This window comes from Martes martes (assembly GCF_963455335.1).
Source record: "Martes martes genome assembly, chromosome: 6".
Lineage (NCBI taxonomy): Eukaryota > Metazoa > Chordata > Mammalia > Carnivora > Mustelidae > Martes > Martes martes.
In genome coordinates this window covers 125,853,980-125,871,735 of record NC_137893.1, presented here as the reverse complement: position 1 = coordinate 125,871,735, position 17,756 = coordinate 125,853,980, and the positions used below count along the sequence as shown (strand labels likewise).

General features: G+C 41.8%; 1 protein-coding gene across 2 annotated transcripts in view; it reads right to left on the bottom strand.

Annotated features, from left to right (window-relative positions):
• RIPK1 (receptor interacting serine/threonine kinase 1) overlaps positions 1 to 17,050 on the bottom strand; it is a 38,348-nt gene extending 21,298 nt beyond the window's left edge. The window contains exons 1-5 of one of the 2 annotated variants that reach the window (XM_080805729.1): positions 16,629 to 17,050; positions 5,750 to 5,969; positions 4,839 to 4,995; positions 1,757 to 1,894; positions 191 to 419 (exon numbers count right to left, since the gene is read on the bottom strand). In XM_080805729.1, the coding sequence (XP_080661855.1) occupies positions 191 to 419; positions 1,757 to 1,894; positions 4,839 to 4,995; positions 5,750 to 5,901 (676 nt within the window). In that variant the 5' untranslated portion in view covers positions 5,902 to 5,969; positions 16,629 to 17,050. The remainder of the gene's footprint in view (positions 1 to 190; positions 420 to 1,756; positions 1,895 to 4,838; positions 4,996 to 5,749; positions 5,970 to 16,628) is intronic. The other variant, XM_080805728.1, reaches the window with a different exon arrangement.
• Positions 17,051 to 17,756: the final 706 nt, after the last annotated feature.

The window sequence follows — 17,756 nt, the reverse complement described above, 5'->3', positions numbered from 1 at the left end:
TGTGTGGGCAGATACTGTAAAGTAGCACTGAAGAAATCAGATATGGTCCCAGACCCTGTGTAGCTTATGGTCTAGTGGGTAAGAAAGACATTAAATGAACAGACATGATAAGTCTTAACTGACTTCACTGAAGGCCACTATTTTACTCAGCAGGTTTGATTAACACCTCACTCCTCTACAAATGTCTTACTTTCATAGGGCTCCTTATTAGCAAATATTGCCCAAAGTACTATGCCAAAGCTGTACACATCTGACTTCTCCGAGGGCTTTGCGTTGATGTCATTCAGATGCTCAGGGGCCATGTAGCAAAGGGTTCCACCGTTTTTCTTAGAGACTTGATTCAATTTCCTCTGCTCGTTATGTTCCTCTTTAGTCAGTTTACTCCACATCTTAAAGGAAGCAACACCAAGATCAGCTATCTGCAAGAGATCAAACCAATGGGATTGTTCTGTGAGAGCCACAGGCAAATCAGACTTGTCTTTGAATTTGGGGGTTAGCTAATAGATGGGAGGTATAGTGGATTTCCAGAAATTTCCACTAGGTAGAGCAGCTAATTCTGAACAAATTCATAGAAACTTTGTGCTTCCTCAACTGGCTGGACAATGTCCCATAAGAAATGTCCATGTGAAATTCTGGTATCTCAGAGTCTTATGCAATAAAACCATGGAATCTGCTAGTGGGGTTAGGGGCAGGGGAGGGGAGAGAAAAAGCAGAAGTCATTTCTGACATGAATTACAGCGAAACATGTTTATTCGAATTCCTCATTTACTCTGCATGTTTTTTCAACATGCAGGGGGCTAGGAAGAAAAGGTATTTTCTTCTCAGCAGATTTGTACAGCCAATGGTGACAACATACCACACCTTTAGTTTTCCCAAAGGGTGTCCTGAAGCCCATGGATGTGAGATTCTAAGGACTCCAAAGTCCTGAGGAGAAGGACTGCAGTGCTAGTTGTTTTGAGTGGGTAGCCTGAACCTAAGAGAAAATGGGATAGGAAAGGGGTGGGGGGAACAGAGAAGAAAGCAAAATGAAAAATACAAAGGTCAGACACAGAACAGAGAGAAAGGAGGCAAGGGCAAAAGTGCGGAACAATAGAACAATACAGTTAAGAAGAAATCAAAGATGAGAGTTTCACTTTCACCTCTAGGAATCCAAGCCTATGGGTATGGGTTTTGGCATGTGATGATCTAAAATCCCCAGATTTTAACATAAGAGATACATAAGAGATGTTACTAATATAAAGAAGGAACCTTCTTTTAATGTTGTAGGAATAAAATCTGTCCAAGACTAGAAGGAAGTGTTAGAAGCAGAATCCTGTAGTGGAAAGATGCCTGCGTAAGCAGTTCCTGAGTTCTCCCCCAAGTGCTGCTTCCCCTTTCAGATTCTCGTGCTTGGATTCCTGCTGCCAAAACCAATTAGATGCGACGTTCCACCTAGTTAAGTTTGCTCTTGAGTGAACAAAAGGAAAACCTCTTCCCCTTGTTCCCTTTACTACAGTGGAGTAAGTTACAGTTTAAAAATAAAAAAAACAATTGATAAAAAAAATGTAGATGAGAGTAAATAAATAAGTAATATGAACTCCATCAAGTCCATAACTTTCTTGTCAATGCTCAGCAGAACCTTCCAGCACCACTGTTGCGAACTCTAAGCTGAGTGAGGTCTTCCTTTAGGGGTCTACCAGGTACGGAAGTGGATTTACAATGGAGAATTAAAATTAAATCACCCCAATCTTCTAGAAACCTTCAGATTATGATTTACCTTAATGTGAAAGTCATCATCAACGAGGATATTTTCAGGCTTTAGGTCCTTGTGTATTATGCCTTGTCCATGTAAGTAGCACATCCCTTCAATGATCTCCATAATTATCCTTCCTTTTAGAGAAAGGGGGATACTGACCTAAAACAAGTGACATTAAGTCTATGAAAAGGAAAGGTAAGTCAAATGGGCCAAAGCGACTGTTTTATTCCAGAGTAGCGGGGTCTGAACCAGAGGATATACAGATCTTTCTCAGCATACAGTGGGGATATGTTCTTATAAACACATCATACATTCACAATATCGTAAGTCAAAATGTGTTTAATATATCTAACGTACTGGACATCATAGCTTAGCCTAGCCTACCTTAAGTCTACTTAGAATGCTTCCATTAGCCTTAGTTGGGCAAAATCATCTAACACAGAGCCTATTTGACAATAAACTGGTGATTATCTCATGTAATTGACTGATACTGAACAGCAGGTGAGAAAGTGAATGGCTATGTGAGTAACAGAATGGTTGTGAGGATATCAGTTGGCCACCATGTGATCACGTGGCTCACTGCCACGGCCCAGCCTCACAAGAGAGGATCGTAATGCATGCTGCCAGCCCAGGAAAAGATCCAAATTCAAAATTCGAAGTATGGTTTCCACTGAATGCCCACTGCTTTGCCCATGATAAAGTGAAAAAAATCATAAGTGGAACCATAGGTTAGGGTCCATCTGTAGTTACCAGGAGTCCTTCTATCATGATCTGCAGCACTGTCATCATTTTAAAAGAAGCCCCCTTTGAAAGATTTCATCCCACGTGCTAACGATATTAATGTTGTGTTCTGTCATGTAAAAATAAAACTTTCATGCCAATATGGTAATATATTAAAATGCTATAAAATTAAGCCCCTTGGGTGCCTGGGTTGCTCAGTTGGTTGGGCAACTGCCTTCAGCTCAGGTTATAATTCTGGAGTCCAGGGATTTAGTTCCGCATCGGGCTCCCTGCTCAGTGGGGAGGCTGCTTCTCCCTCTGACCTCCCCTCTCATGCTTTCTCTCTCACACACACTCTCTCTCTCTCGTAAATAAATAAAATCTTTAAAAAAAATTTTTTTAAATTAAGCCCCTTGAGAGAAGAACACGATGATGATTAGAATATGCATCTTTACTACCTATCATAGTGCCTAGAATTGTTGTTGGATGAAGGGATAAATACATAAACAAAAAACAAGCATTTTCCACAGTGCATTAATATATGCTACTATATACTAAATGGGTAAACAATGTCACAGCAGTGTGTAGATGAAATAATACTGAGAAAAAAGAATACAAGAGATTCTCAGTGTGCTCACACTGATTTACAAACATAGAAAGATTAACATGTGAGATATCATGATGTTAAAAGAATGCAGAAGTGAATTTACTAGCTATTTGGTAATCTGTTATCAGATACTTCAGGTCTTTGTAAATTCACAAGTCATTCTTACTTAACAATTGTATTTTAGTTACACAAATATCAATGTTAATGGCGAGCATTCCAAAACATTAGTTTTGCTTAACACTGAAAAATGCAAACTGTGTGTGCAAGCACACGTGCAGTCTCTGGTTTACAAACGGGCTGTTTCCTAAAAATTTATGTATATGTTGGTTGTTGGTAAACACTAAAATTTAAATGACGGAAGTTCTTTAAAACCCACAATGTAGCTGAATTGGTAGCCTGATCACCACCATCCAAAAAAGAGTCAGAGATTTTCCCTTCTTCCTTGGTATACGTTTGGACTTCAGAACAAATTCTGAGCAAGCAAAGGAAATCCCCTTCACATTCCCCGCCCTGCTTTTCTCCCTCGCATCCTCCTGAATTCCTCTGGAGCCCAAACTAGTCCACCTTATCTTCACATCATCCTGCAGGACGCCTTTTGTCACACAGGATTTATCTCCCAATCAAGATGCCTACTTACTTCATGCAGCAGCTGATCTTGCCAGTTTGGGTGAGAAGAGCAGTCTAATTCAATTATAACACAATGTGTATCAGTAAACACCTGCTACCCTTCCCACAGCTGTCTGCGAGAGATGTCTGGGGCTTAGAAGACCTGAAGAACGGACATAACCTCAGGCAGTTGTACGGTGAGGGAGAAGAGTTGTAGGTGAGGGGAAAGGGGGGATATTTGCCCCACAGACTGCCACAGCCCACCATTCCCACATGCAATCTATGCCTTGGCCAAATCCAGTTGTTTGCAGTGTCCCAAATTTGGCATATTCTCTTTGCTTTGCCATTCTCTCACCGGAACACATGTTCCTTAAATCTCTGCTTGTCCTTCAGGCTTTGGCTAAAGCATCCTCCTTCTGGAATCCCTTCTTATCTATTCCACACGGAAGTGAGCGCCTCTCCCCTGTGTTCCCAACAGCACTCTGGGAGATGTCTACCAAAACACCATTACGCCATACCGTTCCCTCCTCAGCTGTCCGTGGTATGTGTCTGTTCTATTTGCTATTGCCTCCCCAGCAACTAGCACGAGGCCTTGCCCTTAATAGGTAGATAAACGCTAAAAAATGCTTTATTAAAGTGATGTGGTTTGCATACACAATTTTTCTTTTATTGTAAGTCTTACTTATCCAGTGTTGTTGCCTCTGATGTTCTATACTCAGCCTCTAGGTTTCTTAGTTGGCATCAAAGAGCAATCACTAAGATTCTGTCTCCGCAGACACTCATGTCTAGTGTACATCCTTCAGTCAGTCGGTCAGCTCCTGGCTACCCAGCAGGTATCTGCCCCGGGTCAGACCATGGGCTTCTGGAAGACAGTGCCTACCCCTGAACTGTGGATGCTGGAGTGACTGACCAAGGCCAGCTCCAACACTAAGACACAGGGGGACCCCCCAAAGTGAGGGGTACAGACAGCTATCTGCAACGACTGACAGGAAAGCAAGACCACCTTCTGGGCAGGGAAAGTTCAGGACATTTTCACCCGGTATTGACTTCAGAAAATCCAAACTCACAAGGGGGTTATTTGACACCAACAACTATGAGAGTGAGAACCATCACAGAAGAGCAGCGCCCAGGGCGCGGTCCGGGCCGAGCACGCAGCGAAGCCCTCTTTACCTCCGCCTTCAGAACGTGCATCAGGTTGCCTTTTTCCATGTACTCCATCACCAGGGAGTAGTTCCCTTCTTCTATGATGACGCCCAACAGCTTCACCACCCGATTATGTCTCAGCCTGTGCATCATCTTGCCCTCCTCAAGGAGGGACTCATTGTACCTGCGGGACAGAAAGGTGCTGTCAAGATGGGCGGAGTTCGCACCCTTGTCCCTTGTGCCCCCAAGAAATGCAGTACACGCCTCCAACGCATCACATGCTGGTGTTGATGCCTGTGCGTGCCCTGATCTCTTCCAGGCCCAGACAGTGGGCGTCCACAGGCAGAGGAATTTCTCAGTCCTTCCCAGTGATGGGTAGCGAGTGTTCAAGAAACATCAGAGCAAAGAACGAATGAATGTGAAGCATGTGGAGAGCCACAAGGAGAGGCAGCCTGAACAGATGGCATAAGAGAAAATGCAGCCTCTCTTGGTAACGACTCTGGAAAGAAAAGAGGGAAATAAAACAAATCTACCAACTGCTTTAAAGAGAGGGCTTCTGGAACTTCTAATTAATGGCCTACCTTTTTTTTTTTCTATAGGTAGGGCTGGTCCCCGCCAAAACGTTGCAGCAAGTACAGGAGTCTATCTCATTGCCTCCCTCATCACTCCTCATCTCCTTCCCCTTCTCTAATTCCTTCTCTTCGCTTCTCTTCCATTGTCTGTTAGCTGGGAGCTTTTTGCTAACCAGCTCAGAATCCCCATTTAGCGGTACAGGGATAATAATAACCAGCTCTCAGGGTTATTGGACAAAAAGTGTGCCCACTGACACACCACGGTCTGTCTCCTTCTAATGCCTGGGTCACGTTTATCCACTGCCCGGCCCTGCATCTCCACAGTAATTCTGTAATCTGGCCCACCCACCTCTGCTCCCGACTCACTCAGTGCGCTTGGGTCCCGTGTACACCTTTTTCAGTATTACGAGTCCATGGCATCTGTGTAAACACAGAGACACCTTTCCGAAACCCCCGCTGTCCAGGTACTCCTTCTCCAATAAGTCACTAGTTTTCATCTTAATGTCATCCAAAGACATGGTTGGTTTCCTTGTGAATCCTGAGAATGTCCAGAAATGCACCACTTTTTCCCACTCGGAGCTGTGCCCTGTGAAACAAAACAAAACAAAAACAAGAAGAAGACATCTCAGTGCAGAGAGTCATTATTCAAAAAACATGCAAAGTTCCACCATGTGCTTAGTGTACCTTAATTTTTTTTGTTTGAGGACAGACATTGTAAGATGAACTGTTTGTCATATTTTCAAGAATCACAGAAAACCATAAGTTTTATTCCTTGAAGCTTCCATTTCTGGCCACATGGAGAAATAGAAAAATTTTAAAACCTCCCTGCTGCAAAAGACCTATCTGTGTAGGATAGCATAACACAAACATCATTCAGATGCATAGATAGGCCCAAGAGGAAGGAGAATTAACTCTAGTGACTAAAAAAAGAACAGGCCCTGGGCCTAGGGCAGCAGCCCACATGGGGGCTGCTTTGGACTGAATGTTTGTGGTCACCCCAAACTTCATTTGTTGAAGCTCTAACTCCACTGTGATAGTATTAGGAGGTGGAGTCTTTGGGAGACAACTGGGTCATGAAAGTGAAAGCCTCACAAGTGAGATTAGGGTCCTTATAAAAGATAAAAGAGCTCTCTCTCTCTGCCCGCACTATGTGAGGATACAAGAAGTGGACAGTCATCTGCAAACCAGGAAGTATGCACACACCAGACACCGAATCTACTGGTACCTTGATATTGGACTTCCAGCCTCCAGAACTGTGGGAAATAAATGTCCATTGTTTAAGCCCCTGGTCAATAACTTGTGATACGTGTCAATAACTTGCTGAACTAAGACAGTGGCCCTGTTGTGCATGGCCAATCTTGACATCCAAAGGTCAAGGTCTAAAACGCAGCCAGGGACAGGAGACGAGATCATGGCATGCAAGAAAAGAGGGTTGAAACAGAAATACCCCCCGCAATGAACACAGCACTCATCAATGAAAGGACGGACAGGGGAAAGGCTAGTCCACTAGCAGGGGAAATTGCTTGTCTTAGAGGACATGGGGTGTAAAAAAAAGTCTCGAAGTGAATTCATAACCTTGGGCCTGTCTTCTTATAGAATTGGGCTTTGAATTTCTATTCCTCCTATGGCTGAAATTGCCCAAACGAAGAACTTTTAAAAAAGAAAGTGGCTACAGGCTCATGATATCACTGAATTAAGGGTAAAGCAAACAAACACCCTCAGGGAAGACTAGACAGAATTCCCACAAATAAATTCTAACTTAACATCAGCTCCTGTTCCAAAATTAGAAAGCACAAAGCACAAAGTTCAAATGAGCCAAATCCAGCAGATACAAGAGCAGTATCAGGCACTAAAGAATTTCAGAGTATTGAATACTCTTAGAAAGTAATAGGTTTTAGGTAATTATGAACACAAGGAATGAATTTGAAGAATATAAAAGAACAATGCATTACCTAAAAAGAACAGAAAGGTGTAAAAAGGATGAGGATTTGGAGAATTTGTACGTAAGTACTATGAAGTCTACAGTGTATACGATCCCAAAACAGAACTGTTTGCTTCTCGTTCTTCCCTTCTTCCATTCATTTTCCCCAAACTGAACTGAAGCATAAAAACCCATGGGGGACCCTAATGAGATACCATTACGCGCCAACCAGAATATCCAAAATTAAAAAGGCTGAGACCCCAAATATTGGGGAAGATAAGAAACAACTGGAATTCTCATACATTGTGAGCGGGAATATAAAGTGGTACAACCACTTTGAGAAAAGGTCTGGAGGTTTCTTATAAAACGAAACACACACCTCAACTATGGCTAAGCAATTCTAATCCCAAAAGAAATGAAAACATATGTCCCCAAAGACTTCTGTGTTGTTCACTGCAGCTTTATTCAGGATAGCCCCAAACTGGAAACAGTGATGCATCAACAGGAGAATGGATTAAAAAAAAAAAAAGATCGTATATTCGTACAATGGGTTACTGCTCAGCAATAAAAAGCAATGAACTACCAATACGCACAACATCGATGAATCATAAAAGATGCTAAATAAAAGGAGCCTAGTACAAAAGAATACATACTGTACAACTCCACCTATATTAAGCTCTTGAACAAAGTAATCTGTGTTGGCAAAAGAGCACTTTTCCAAGACAGATAGCCCAGGGACAGGGTGAGGACTGCATGGTTTGGAGCAGGAGGAAACTTTCTGGTGTGATGGTACTGCTCTCCCGTCTTGGTGGGGGTTAGGGTTACACAGGCATAAGCATTTGTTAATAGTAAATGTACTGTAGGCAAATCTGGCATCAAAAGAAAAATTTCGGGATGCCTGGGTGGCTCAGTCTGTTAAGCGTCTGCCTTCAGCTTAGGTCATGATCCAGGATTCTGGGATCAAGCAGCGCATCAGGCTCCTTGCTCAGTGGGGAGTCTGCTTCTCCCTCTGCCTGCTGCTCTCCCTGCCTGTCCTTTCTCTCTTGCTGACAAATAAATAAATAAAATCTTAAAAAAAGGAAAAAGAAAGAAAGAAAAAGAAAAATTTGTAAACATACTGAACTCTAGTTAGTGGTGTGCATACTGAAAATATTTAGGAGGAAGGGTATTGATAGCTGCAATTTACTTTGCAGACAGACTTGTGGATAAAGAGTGTGGTAAACAGATATTCTGTAATAAAGCAGACCAAATAAAATAATATTGATGGTGGACACATAAAAGTTCACTGTAAAATTTTTTAAAATTTGTTTCTACATTTCTATGTTAAATTTTCCCCATATATTCCTCACCCAGTTCCTAACTGTACATATGTCAAAACTAAAAAACCAACATTGTACATTACTATTAACGAAACACCCTACTTGATTCTGATATTACCCATTTTTTTTTTACAAATGCCCTTTTTCTGTTCTAGGATCCGACCCAGAATACTACATTGTTTTTTGTAGCTCATGATTTTTTTAATTTTTTAAAACCTTTTGACTCCCTTCCCCCATTTCTCCCAGTCCCTGCCTCTGGCAACCCCCAATCTGTTCTCTGGATCTATGAACTTTTTTTTTTTTAAAGATTCTACATATTAAAAAGAAAAGATTCTACATATAAGTTAGATCATATACAGTATTTATCTTTCTGACATTTCACTTAGCATAATGCCCTCAAGGTTCATCCATGTTGTCAAATGACAAGATTTCCTTCTTTTTTACTGCTGAATATATATATATATACATATATATATATATGTGTGTATGTATATGTGTGTGTGTGTGTGTGTATACACACACACACACACACACACACATCTTCTTTATTTATTCATATATTGATGGACATTTAAGCTATTTCCATATCTTGGCTATTGTAACTGATGCTGCCATGAACTTAAGAGTGCATGTTTCTTTGAGTAAGTGTTTTTGTTTTCTTTGAGTAAATATTTTTTGAGAAAGCTTCATACTGTTCCATACTTCATACTGTTTCCATTGTGGCTAAAACAATTCACATTCTCATAGTGTACAAAGGTTCCCTTTCTCCACATCCTTGCCAACACTGGTTATCTTGTCTGTACACTAACAGCAGTTCTAAGAGGTGTGAGGTGATATCTCATTGTGGTTTTGATTTGCATTTCCCTGATGATGAGTGATGCTGGGCATCTTTTTATGTTGTCTGTTGACCAGCTGGATGTCTTCTTTGGTAAAATGTCTATTCGGATCTTCTCATTTTTTAGTTGAATCTTTTTTTTTTTTTTTTTTTTTGCAACGAAGTCGTATGAGTTCTTTATATATTTCGGATATTAAGCTCTTAACAGATATATGATTTGTAAATATTTTCTCCCATTCAGTAGGTTGCCTTTTCATTTTGTTGATGGTGTCCTTTGCTGTGGAGAAGCTTTGTCATTTGATGTAGTCCCACTTGTTTATTTTTCCTTTTGTTGCTTTTATTTTTGGTGTCAGATTCCCAAAATCATTGCCATTGTCAAGGAGCTTATTGCCTATGGTTTCTTCTAGAATTTTTATGGTTTTAGATGGTACATTTAAGTCTCTAATCCATTTTGAGTTAATTTTTTTGTATGGTACAAGATAGTCTAGTTTCATTCTTTTGTATGTGGTTGTCCAATTTTCCCAACATGATTTCTTGAAGAGATTGTCTTTTCCCCATTGTATATTTTTGGCCTATTTGTCATAAATTAATTGACCACATGAGTGAGTTTATTTCTGGGCTCTCTATTCTGTTCCACTGATCTATATGTCTCCTTTTATGCCAACAGCACACTATTTTAATTACTATAGCATTGTAATAAAGTCTGAAATCAGAGAGTGTGATGCCTCCAGCTTTGTTCTTCTTTCTCAAGATTGCTTTGCTGATTCAGGGTCTTCTGTGGTTCTATATATATTTTAAGACTGTTCGGGGAGCCTGGGTGGCTCAGTGGGTTAAGCCTCTGCCTTCGGCTCAGGTCATGATCTCAGGGTCCTGGGATCAAGTCCCACATAGGGCTCTCTGCTCGGCGGGGAGCCTGCTTCCCCCTCTCTCTCTGCCTGCCTCTCTGCCTACTTGTGCTCTCTGTCTGTCAAATTAATAAATAAAATCTTTTAAAAAAAAAGACTGTTCTATTTCTGTGAAAAATGCCATTGGAATGTTATTAGAGATTGCTTTAAAGCTGTATATTGCTTTAGGTAGTGTGGACATTTTAACAATATTAATTCTTCCAATCCACGAGCATGGAATATCTCTCTACTTATTTGCACCTTCTTCAATTTCTTTCCATAGTATCTTGTAGTTTTCATTACACAAATCTTTCACCTCCTCGGTTACATTTATTCCTAGGCACTTTCTTTTCCTTTGATGCATTTGTAAACATAACTATTTTCTTAATTTCTCTTTGGTAGTTCATTATTAGTGTACAGAAACTCAACAGATTTTTGTATATTGATTTTATATCCTATTATATTATCAAAAATCACTTATTCTAATAGTTTTTTGATGGAATCTTCATGGTTTTCTATATATATTATCATGTCTCCTGCAAATAGTAACAGCTTTGCTTTTTCCTTTCTAATTTTGATGCCTTTTATTTCTTTTTCTTGCCTAATTGTTGTGGCTATGACTTCCAATATTATGGGGTTTTTTGCACACTTTTTTCAAAGATTTTATTTATTTATTTGACAGAGAGAGAGAGAGAGTACAAGTAGGGGAAGCAGCAGGCAGAGGGATAGGGAGAAGCAGACTTCCCGCTGACGTGGGCCTTGACCCCAGGACTCTGGGATCATGACCTGAGCTAAGGCAGATACTTAACTGATTGAGACACCTAGGTACCCGACTTCCAATATTATGTTGAATAAAAGTGGGAAGAGTGGGCATCCTTGTCCTGTTCAAGGATCAGGACAAGGATCTAAGATCATGTCCTGTTCATGATCTTAGAGAAAAGCCTTTTAATTTTTCACTACTGAGTGTGATTTAATTGTGGGTATAAAATCTTTTTAACTTCTCACTTCAAAATTTTTCATAATAAAGTACTGGGAAGCAGGAAGTTTAAAAAAGAAAGTAATTGAAGGATTTCTGAAAATGTCTGGCCTGATGGCAGTCTTGTGTAGTGGCCTTTGGCACTCTGGCTCAGGTTACCACCTGCACGGTGTACAAAGGTTGTGGGCAGACCATGTCACTCCAGCAAAGCTCACATATCAGCAAAGTACACAACACTATGGACCATCTTTCCGTAACGTGAGACATTACCAAACAAGAGGAATCAGCCTCTGGAAAGAAGCATATCTATGTATGGGGTAGACGGGGGTGGGGGAGGCTACCCAGATAAAGGCATGGAGGATGAGATGCAAAGGGTAGTGATGGCTCTGGGGCAGGCACTGATGGAGAGGTAACAGAGCCATATTACTATGGAAAGAACACAGGCCTTTCTTTTGTGAGTATGAACTGTAGCTCTGTAAAGTATTAGCCCCATGACTTGTGTAACTTCAAAAGCCTCAATTTCTTCATTTCCGAAAGGAAAACAGATTTGTTCCTTGCTTAAAGGTTCTGGCTATGTTTGGACCAGCTGCCCTCACTTATCCACATTTCTCCCATTTCAATGGACTTTGATAATGCCAGTGTGCTGCTGGGATCCTCTGCTCAGCAGTTCTTTACTGATTCAACCTTGTGAGAATGGTAAGGGGGGGAGGGGAGGAGATCGAGTAATTTATTCCACTCTCCCCTACAACCCTCTAAAGGCACATTCTTCTCCAGGCTCATCCTGCTCATCTTTCAGGTCTCAATGAAGTGTCATTTCCTCAAGGAAGCCATCCTAGGTCTTCCCATCAGACATTCTCAGAGCACCCTTAACTTCTCTTTTAAACAGTTAAGATAGCTGTAATTTGAGAATTACTTCTAATTAATTACACAGGAGACAGGAAACTACCTTGTATACTGTCTGTATTGCCTAGGGGAAAAAAAAAACAACCCGGATATATGGCAGGTTTTGTCCTAAGCACTGATCAGGAACAGGACAAGCATGCCCATTGTAGCCACTTGTATTCAACGTAATGTTGGAAGTCGTAGCGACAGCAATTAGGCAAGAAAAAGAAATAAAAGGCATCAAAATTAGAAAGAAAAAAAGCAAAGCTGTCACTATTTGCAGAAGACATGATATTATATATAGGAAACCATGAAGATTCCATATGTCCTAATTGATCATTAAATGGATAATTATTTTTTAAAAAGAAACACTTAATTGTCCAAAAATAAAGGATAGAGAAAAGGAATTACATGACACTCATAAAATGGAATATCATATAACCATTAAAAATTATAGGTAAAAATAAAAAAATATATTTACAGGTAGATGGCACATATACATATACACATACATACAGGGGGGAAAAAAAGACACCAAAATGTTAGCAAAGATTATATTTGGATAGTAGGATGATTCTTACTTCTTCTGTACACTTCTACCTTTTCCAAATTTCCTACAATAAAGATTAATTACATTTATCATTGTATAATAAAACATTTCTTTAAAGGCAATAATTACTTCACTCAGTATTTCTTTAATCAAACCAGAGACGATGGGACAGATTATTTACAACAATGGTCCTGGCAACATTACACAGAATGGCAAAAACATGTAAAACAATTTACCTACACAGAAGAGAGGATAAGTTATAGCCCATCCATACTCTGAAATACATACAGCAGTTTTAAAAAATACTGTTGTATATGACCTTTTAAAAAAAGGCTCACAGAATAAAGAAACAGGAAGGAATTAAACTGAAATATGCCATCTGAGTATAAGATTTCAACTTTTTTGAGGAGTTCTACTTGCTCACCTCTTTCAGCCAAGATCTTGTCTCCTGGAATTTGCCAGGACCAACTAGGATTTGCAGTGCCTCCTGCCAGCATGATGGATCTCGGGGCAAGGAGGCCTCCTGTTGATTCCATTGCACTTTGTGAAGTTGGCTCCTGACCCAAATCAGTTCTCCTCTCAGTCTTGCAGTTTGCTGGTTTAGCCTGACTTCAATCTTATGCACCTTTTGCATGGTTCCCAGTGATTTCTTTTGCTTTTACCGCTTTTGATCCTTTTCCCCCACCATGAACAATTCAACTTTATAAGCACTGAATATCTTAGGAAGGTCTTGTGAGTGGTTTAGAGACCCAACAGTCTCAAAAACATTGAATGTAGGCAGGTAAAAAACCACCTTATAAAGCCATGTTACAGAGTAATTAACAAAAGCACACTGCCCTCTTATCTTATGTTAACTAATTTCAACTAATAATGTAATCATGTCCATTTTAATGGAATTTCTTAATTTTTTTTCATAAATGGATGTTAATTCAGGGACTCAAGAAAGCAAATTTTGTCCACTGAAATTCATTCACAATTTCAAAAAATTTCACAAATTTCTAAAATGTCTTCTAAGGCAGATAGAGTCTATAAATCAAAATACTCACATCTATATTCAATTTTGTTTGTCAATTATACCTCAATAAAACTGGGGTAAATACAAATAAATAATACCAAGAACAACTGGGCAGAATTATTTTCTGATACTAAGAGGTAGGATAGTGGTTACTATAAGACAGAAAACAGGAGATAGTGAATGAGAAGAGAGAGGCACAAAAGGTGTTGGGAATACTGGCAATGTTCTTTTCTTAACCCGGGTCATGTTCACTTTGTGATACTTCATAGAGCTGTACAATTATGAAATGTGGCATTTCACATAGATTGTTATACTTTAAAAGTTTTAAAAAGGCTTTAAAATATTCATACTTACCTTTCAGTGATAGAAGACTATTTCTCAATTTTTCAATGATGATCATATATCAAGAATTAGAAAATGTCAGTTGCCTACCTATCACTGCCTTCCTTTCCCCTGCTAACAGAACTCTGATTTTACTCAAGTATCCAACGTGGAATTCTCAAAGATTCTTTGGTTTTAACGGCTTAATGCAGATAAACAAGAGCTGTGAGTAAGGAAGAACCGAAAGAAGAGTAAAGGACAGGACTGGAAGAGTTCAACCAGGTATTATCATATACGTTAGCACATTATGACCCCATGAAGTAAGTTTTTTCTTATCATCCCAATTCAGAAATAAAGAAACTAAAATCTGAAGAGTTAAATGATTCACTTAAAGTACCAGATCCTGGCACTGAACCTTTGTTTCTTCATTCAAACTTCCGCTATCAATTTGCCCACACACACAGCTTCTCTAGATAGCGGAACTATACTCTTTGTTAAAATCACATTCAAAGACTTAATCTTATAACCTTGCTCACCTGTATTAAATGAATATGCTACAGTCAGAAACATGGGGAATGCATAGGCCAAATTTTTAAAACATAACAAAATATGTGGTTCAAATCAGTATTTTACAGGCAAATGCAGTCAATCATTTTTCCAGAATAAAACAGCCAACAAAAGTATGGGAACCTATATATACATTTTTTTCAAGTCCCGGATAATATTGGTGGTATTAACATATTATTAATTAGTAAGCACCAAATAGTAATTTGCCATTTGGGAAACTGATATTTTAGGAATAATATTCATTCTTAAAAGTGCAACATATTGGGGAGCCTGGGTGACTAAATTGGTTGGGAGCCTGATTCTCGACTTTGGCTCAGGTCATGATCTCAGGGTTGTGAGAATGAGTCCTGCATGGGGCTCCAGTAGGCAGTGGAGCCTGCTTAAGATTCTCTCTTTTGCTCTGCTCCTTCCGCCCCCCTAAAAAAGTGCAACATATCTCTGCTGCTCAATATAGTGCAGAGGAAAAAGAAAATTAAAGTAAATCATCACTACTGTTTTACTAGTAATAATTAAAGTGATACACCCTAAATTTTATTTATTTTTTTTTAAAGATTTTATTCATTTATTTGAGAGCAATCTCACATTTGGCGGGGGGGGGGCCCGAGGGAGTGGGGGGGCGGGAGGGGGCGGAGGGAGAAGCCTACTCACCGATGAACAAGGAGCCCAGTGCGGCACTCAGTCTTAGGACTCTGGGATCATGATAAGAGCCCAAAGCAGAGACTCAGCCAACTGAGCCACTCAGGTGCCCCATACACCCTAAAGTTTTTAAACAAACTTAGTCTTCACTTTCTGTGTTTAGAAGAGCTGCAGTTTTCCCCATTTTTTAAAAGATTTTATTTATTTATTTGACAGAGAGAGACACAGGGAAAGGGAACACAAGAAGGGGGAGTGGGAGAGGGAGAAACAGGCCCGATTTGGGGCTCCATCCCAGGACTCTGGGATCATAAGCTGAGCTGAAGGCAGATGCCTAGGGACTGAGCCACCCAGGCACCGCATTTTTAACTGACTACAATTTCCTCCTTCCTCTGGCATCTACCTGGTGTTTACAAAATGCAGATCAACTACTAAGTCACTCAATGTTCCAAAGGTTACTTGCGCCTTGATTTCTTCAGGTGTAATCAAGGGAAGACTGAACAGTGGTCTAAAGACCCAAGGACTTCTGAAAAGTTGGTTGACTGTAACAGACTCGAGCTTTGCCAAGACACACAACAGCTCAGGGCAAGGAGGAGCCAAATGATCAGCAAGAGACGAAGAAATAACAGCCCCCCCCCCGCACCCCTGGGGTTTTGTCAGATGCTTAGGAAAGGAGGATGTAGCTTAACCTCTTCAAACTCTAACGAGATTCTGCAGCACTTCGTAAAAGCAAACGCCACTGACTACCTGAGAGGTCTTTAGGGTTATGACATTCATCCCTTTTGTCGTTGTGGCAGTGGATCCCTCTTTCTCATTTGCCAGCTCACATCTAAGATTATGCGGAAATGCTTTGTAAAATGCTTTTTCTCTGCGATTCCCGCGCGCGACCCCAAAGGCAAGAGTAAAAGCCCTTTCAAAGGCTTGGTACGTCATCCTATTACGAGGAGAGCAAGTGCCACCGTATCTTAACGATACTGTAAAAAAACCCATCACCGCTACGAAACAACGATAGCAACAACCCAACTCCACACCGTCCTCCTGGCCCGAGGCCAGGTCTGCGCCCTCGGACGGAGTTAACACCTGGTGGAGAGAAAGGAGCACAGCTGGGCTTTTGACAGTTCTGCAGCGCACTCAGGGAAATTCCATGTGTCCAGTCGGCCGCCCTACTTCCGGGAATACAGACGGCTTTCCCACAACTCAACTTCCCCCTCCGCCGCGAGCCCCGCCCACCAACCGAAAGACCCAGTCAAGGGTGGACTTCCGGTGAACGCCGTCCCCGCCCACCGCCCGCAGGTCTAGTCAGGAAACCCCACCCCCGCCTGGAAGCTGGTCCCGGGCGAACCTGGCTGTGGCCGCCGCTGCCTCCGCGCAGACGCGCCCCGAGTTATTTACTTTCGTTTCCGCGGCAAACTTCCCGAGGCCTGGGTAAGGAAGGAAAGAAGCAGCGGTGGGAGGCTCCGGAATTACTCCGACGTCGCGACAGCCTCGCCGGGACAGGCAGGGGGCGGTCGCCCGAGCCTGACACGGGGGTCGCCGGGGATGGAGCTCGTGGAGCTCGGGAAGGCCAAGCCGCAGAGTGGCCGCGCCCCGCTGCGCGCTCACCGCGCCCGGCTCCGTGGGCCCCGCTGGTCAGTGCGCGTCCGGCCGCGCGGCTCGGGCTCCCTGCTTGCACGGGAGAGCCGGCTGGCGCACCTCGAGATGGGGGCCCGCCGAAACCGCCGCGCTCCGGGAGCTCTGGTCCGGTGTCCGCGCCCTCTGGGTGTCGAGTGAGGGCGCTGGGGCCGGCGAGAGGGCGTGGACTGCTCGCTCCGCCTCCGCGGGCTCCGCAATCGGGAAAGCGGAGGGCGCGCCTGCCCCGCGGCCATCCGGGCCTTGCACCCAGATTTTAAAATTCCCGGAGATGTCACCCAGAGGATCATGGCGTTACTTTGTTTTAGAGTCAGCCGGGAGGCCAAAAGAGGACATGTTACCTAGTCATAGAAACCGCCGCCGCTGGGGAGAAGCAGCTTGGTCTAGGGGTAAGCACTGGGCAGATTCCACCACTCCCCCCAACTCCCGCTCTGAGCTCTGCGCGTTATCAGTCCTACAACCTTAGGCAAATTACCATTTTCTTATCTCCCCTCATCCGTGAAGTGGGCATAATCGCGCTGTGGAGCTGTAGAGGAGGAAATGCGATATTTATCTTGCAGTCCTTTAGAATGGTGATTGGGAAGTCTCAAGCAAAATGGGAAGTGCCATAGGGTTATATTAGAAAGAAGACCATACATACATGATTACATATCGGAGAAAGATAGTCACTTGACTACTGAACATCAGGGGTTTGAACTGCACGGGAGCACTTGTAGGTGGATATTTTTGGGTAAATACAGTAGAGTACTCTAGATGTATTTTCCTCGTGATATTCTAAACATTTACATTTCTCTAGTTTACTTTATTGTTAGAATACAGTATATGATGTATATGATATATA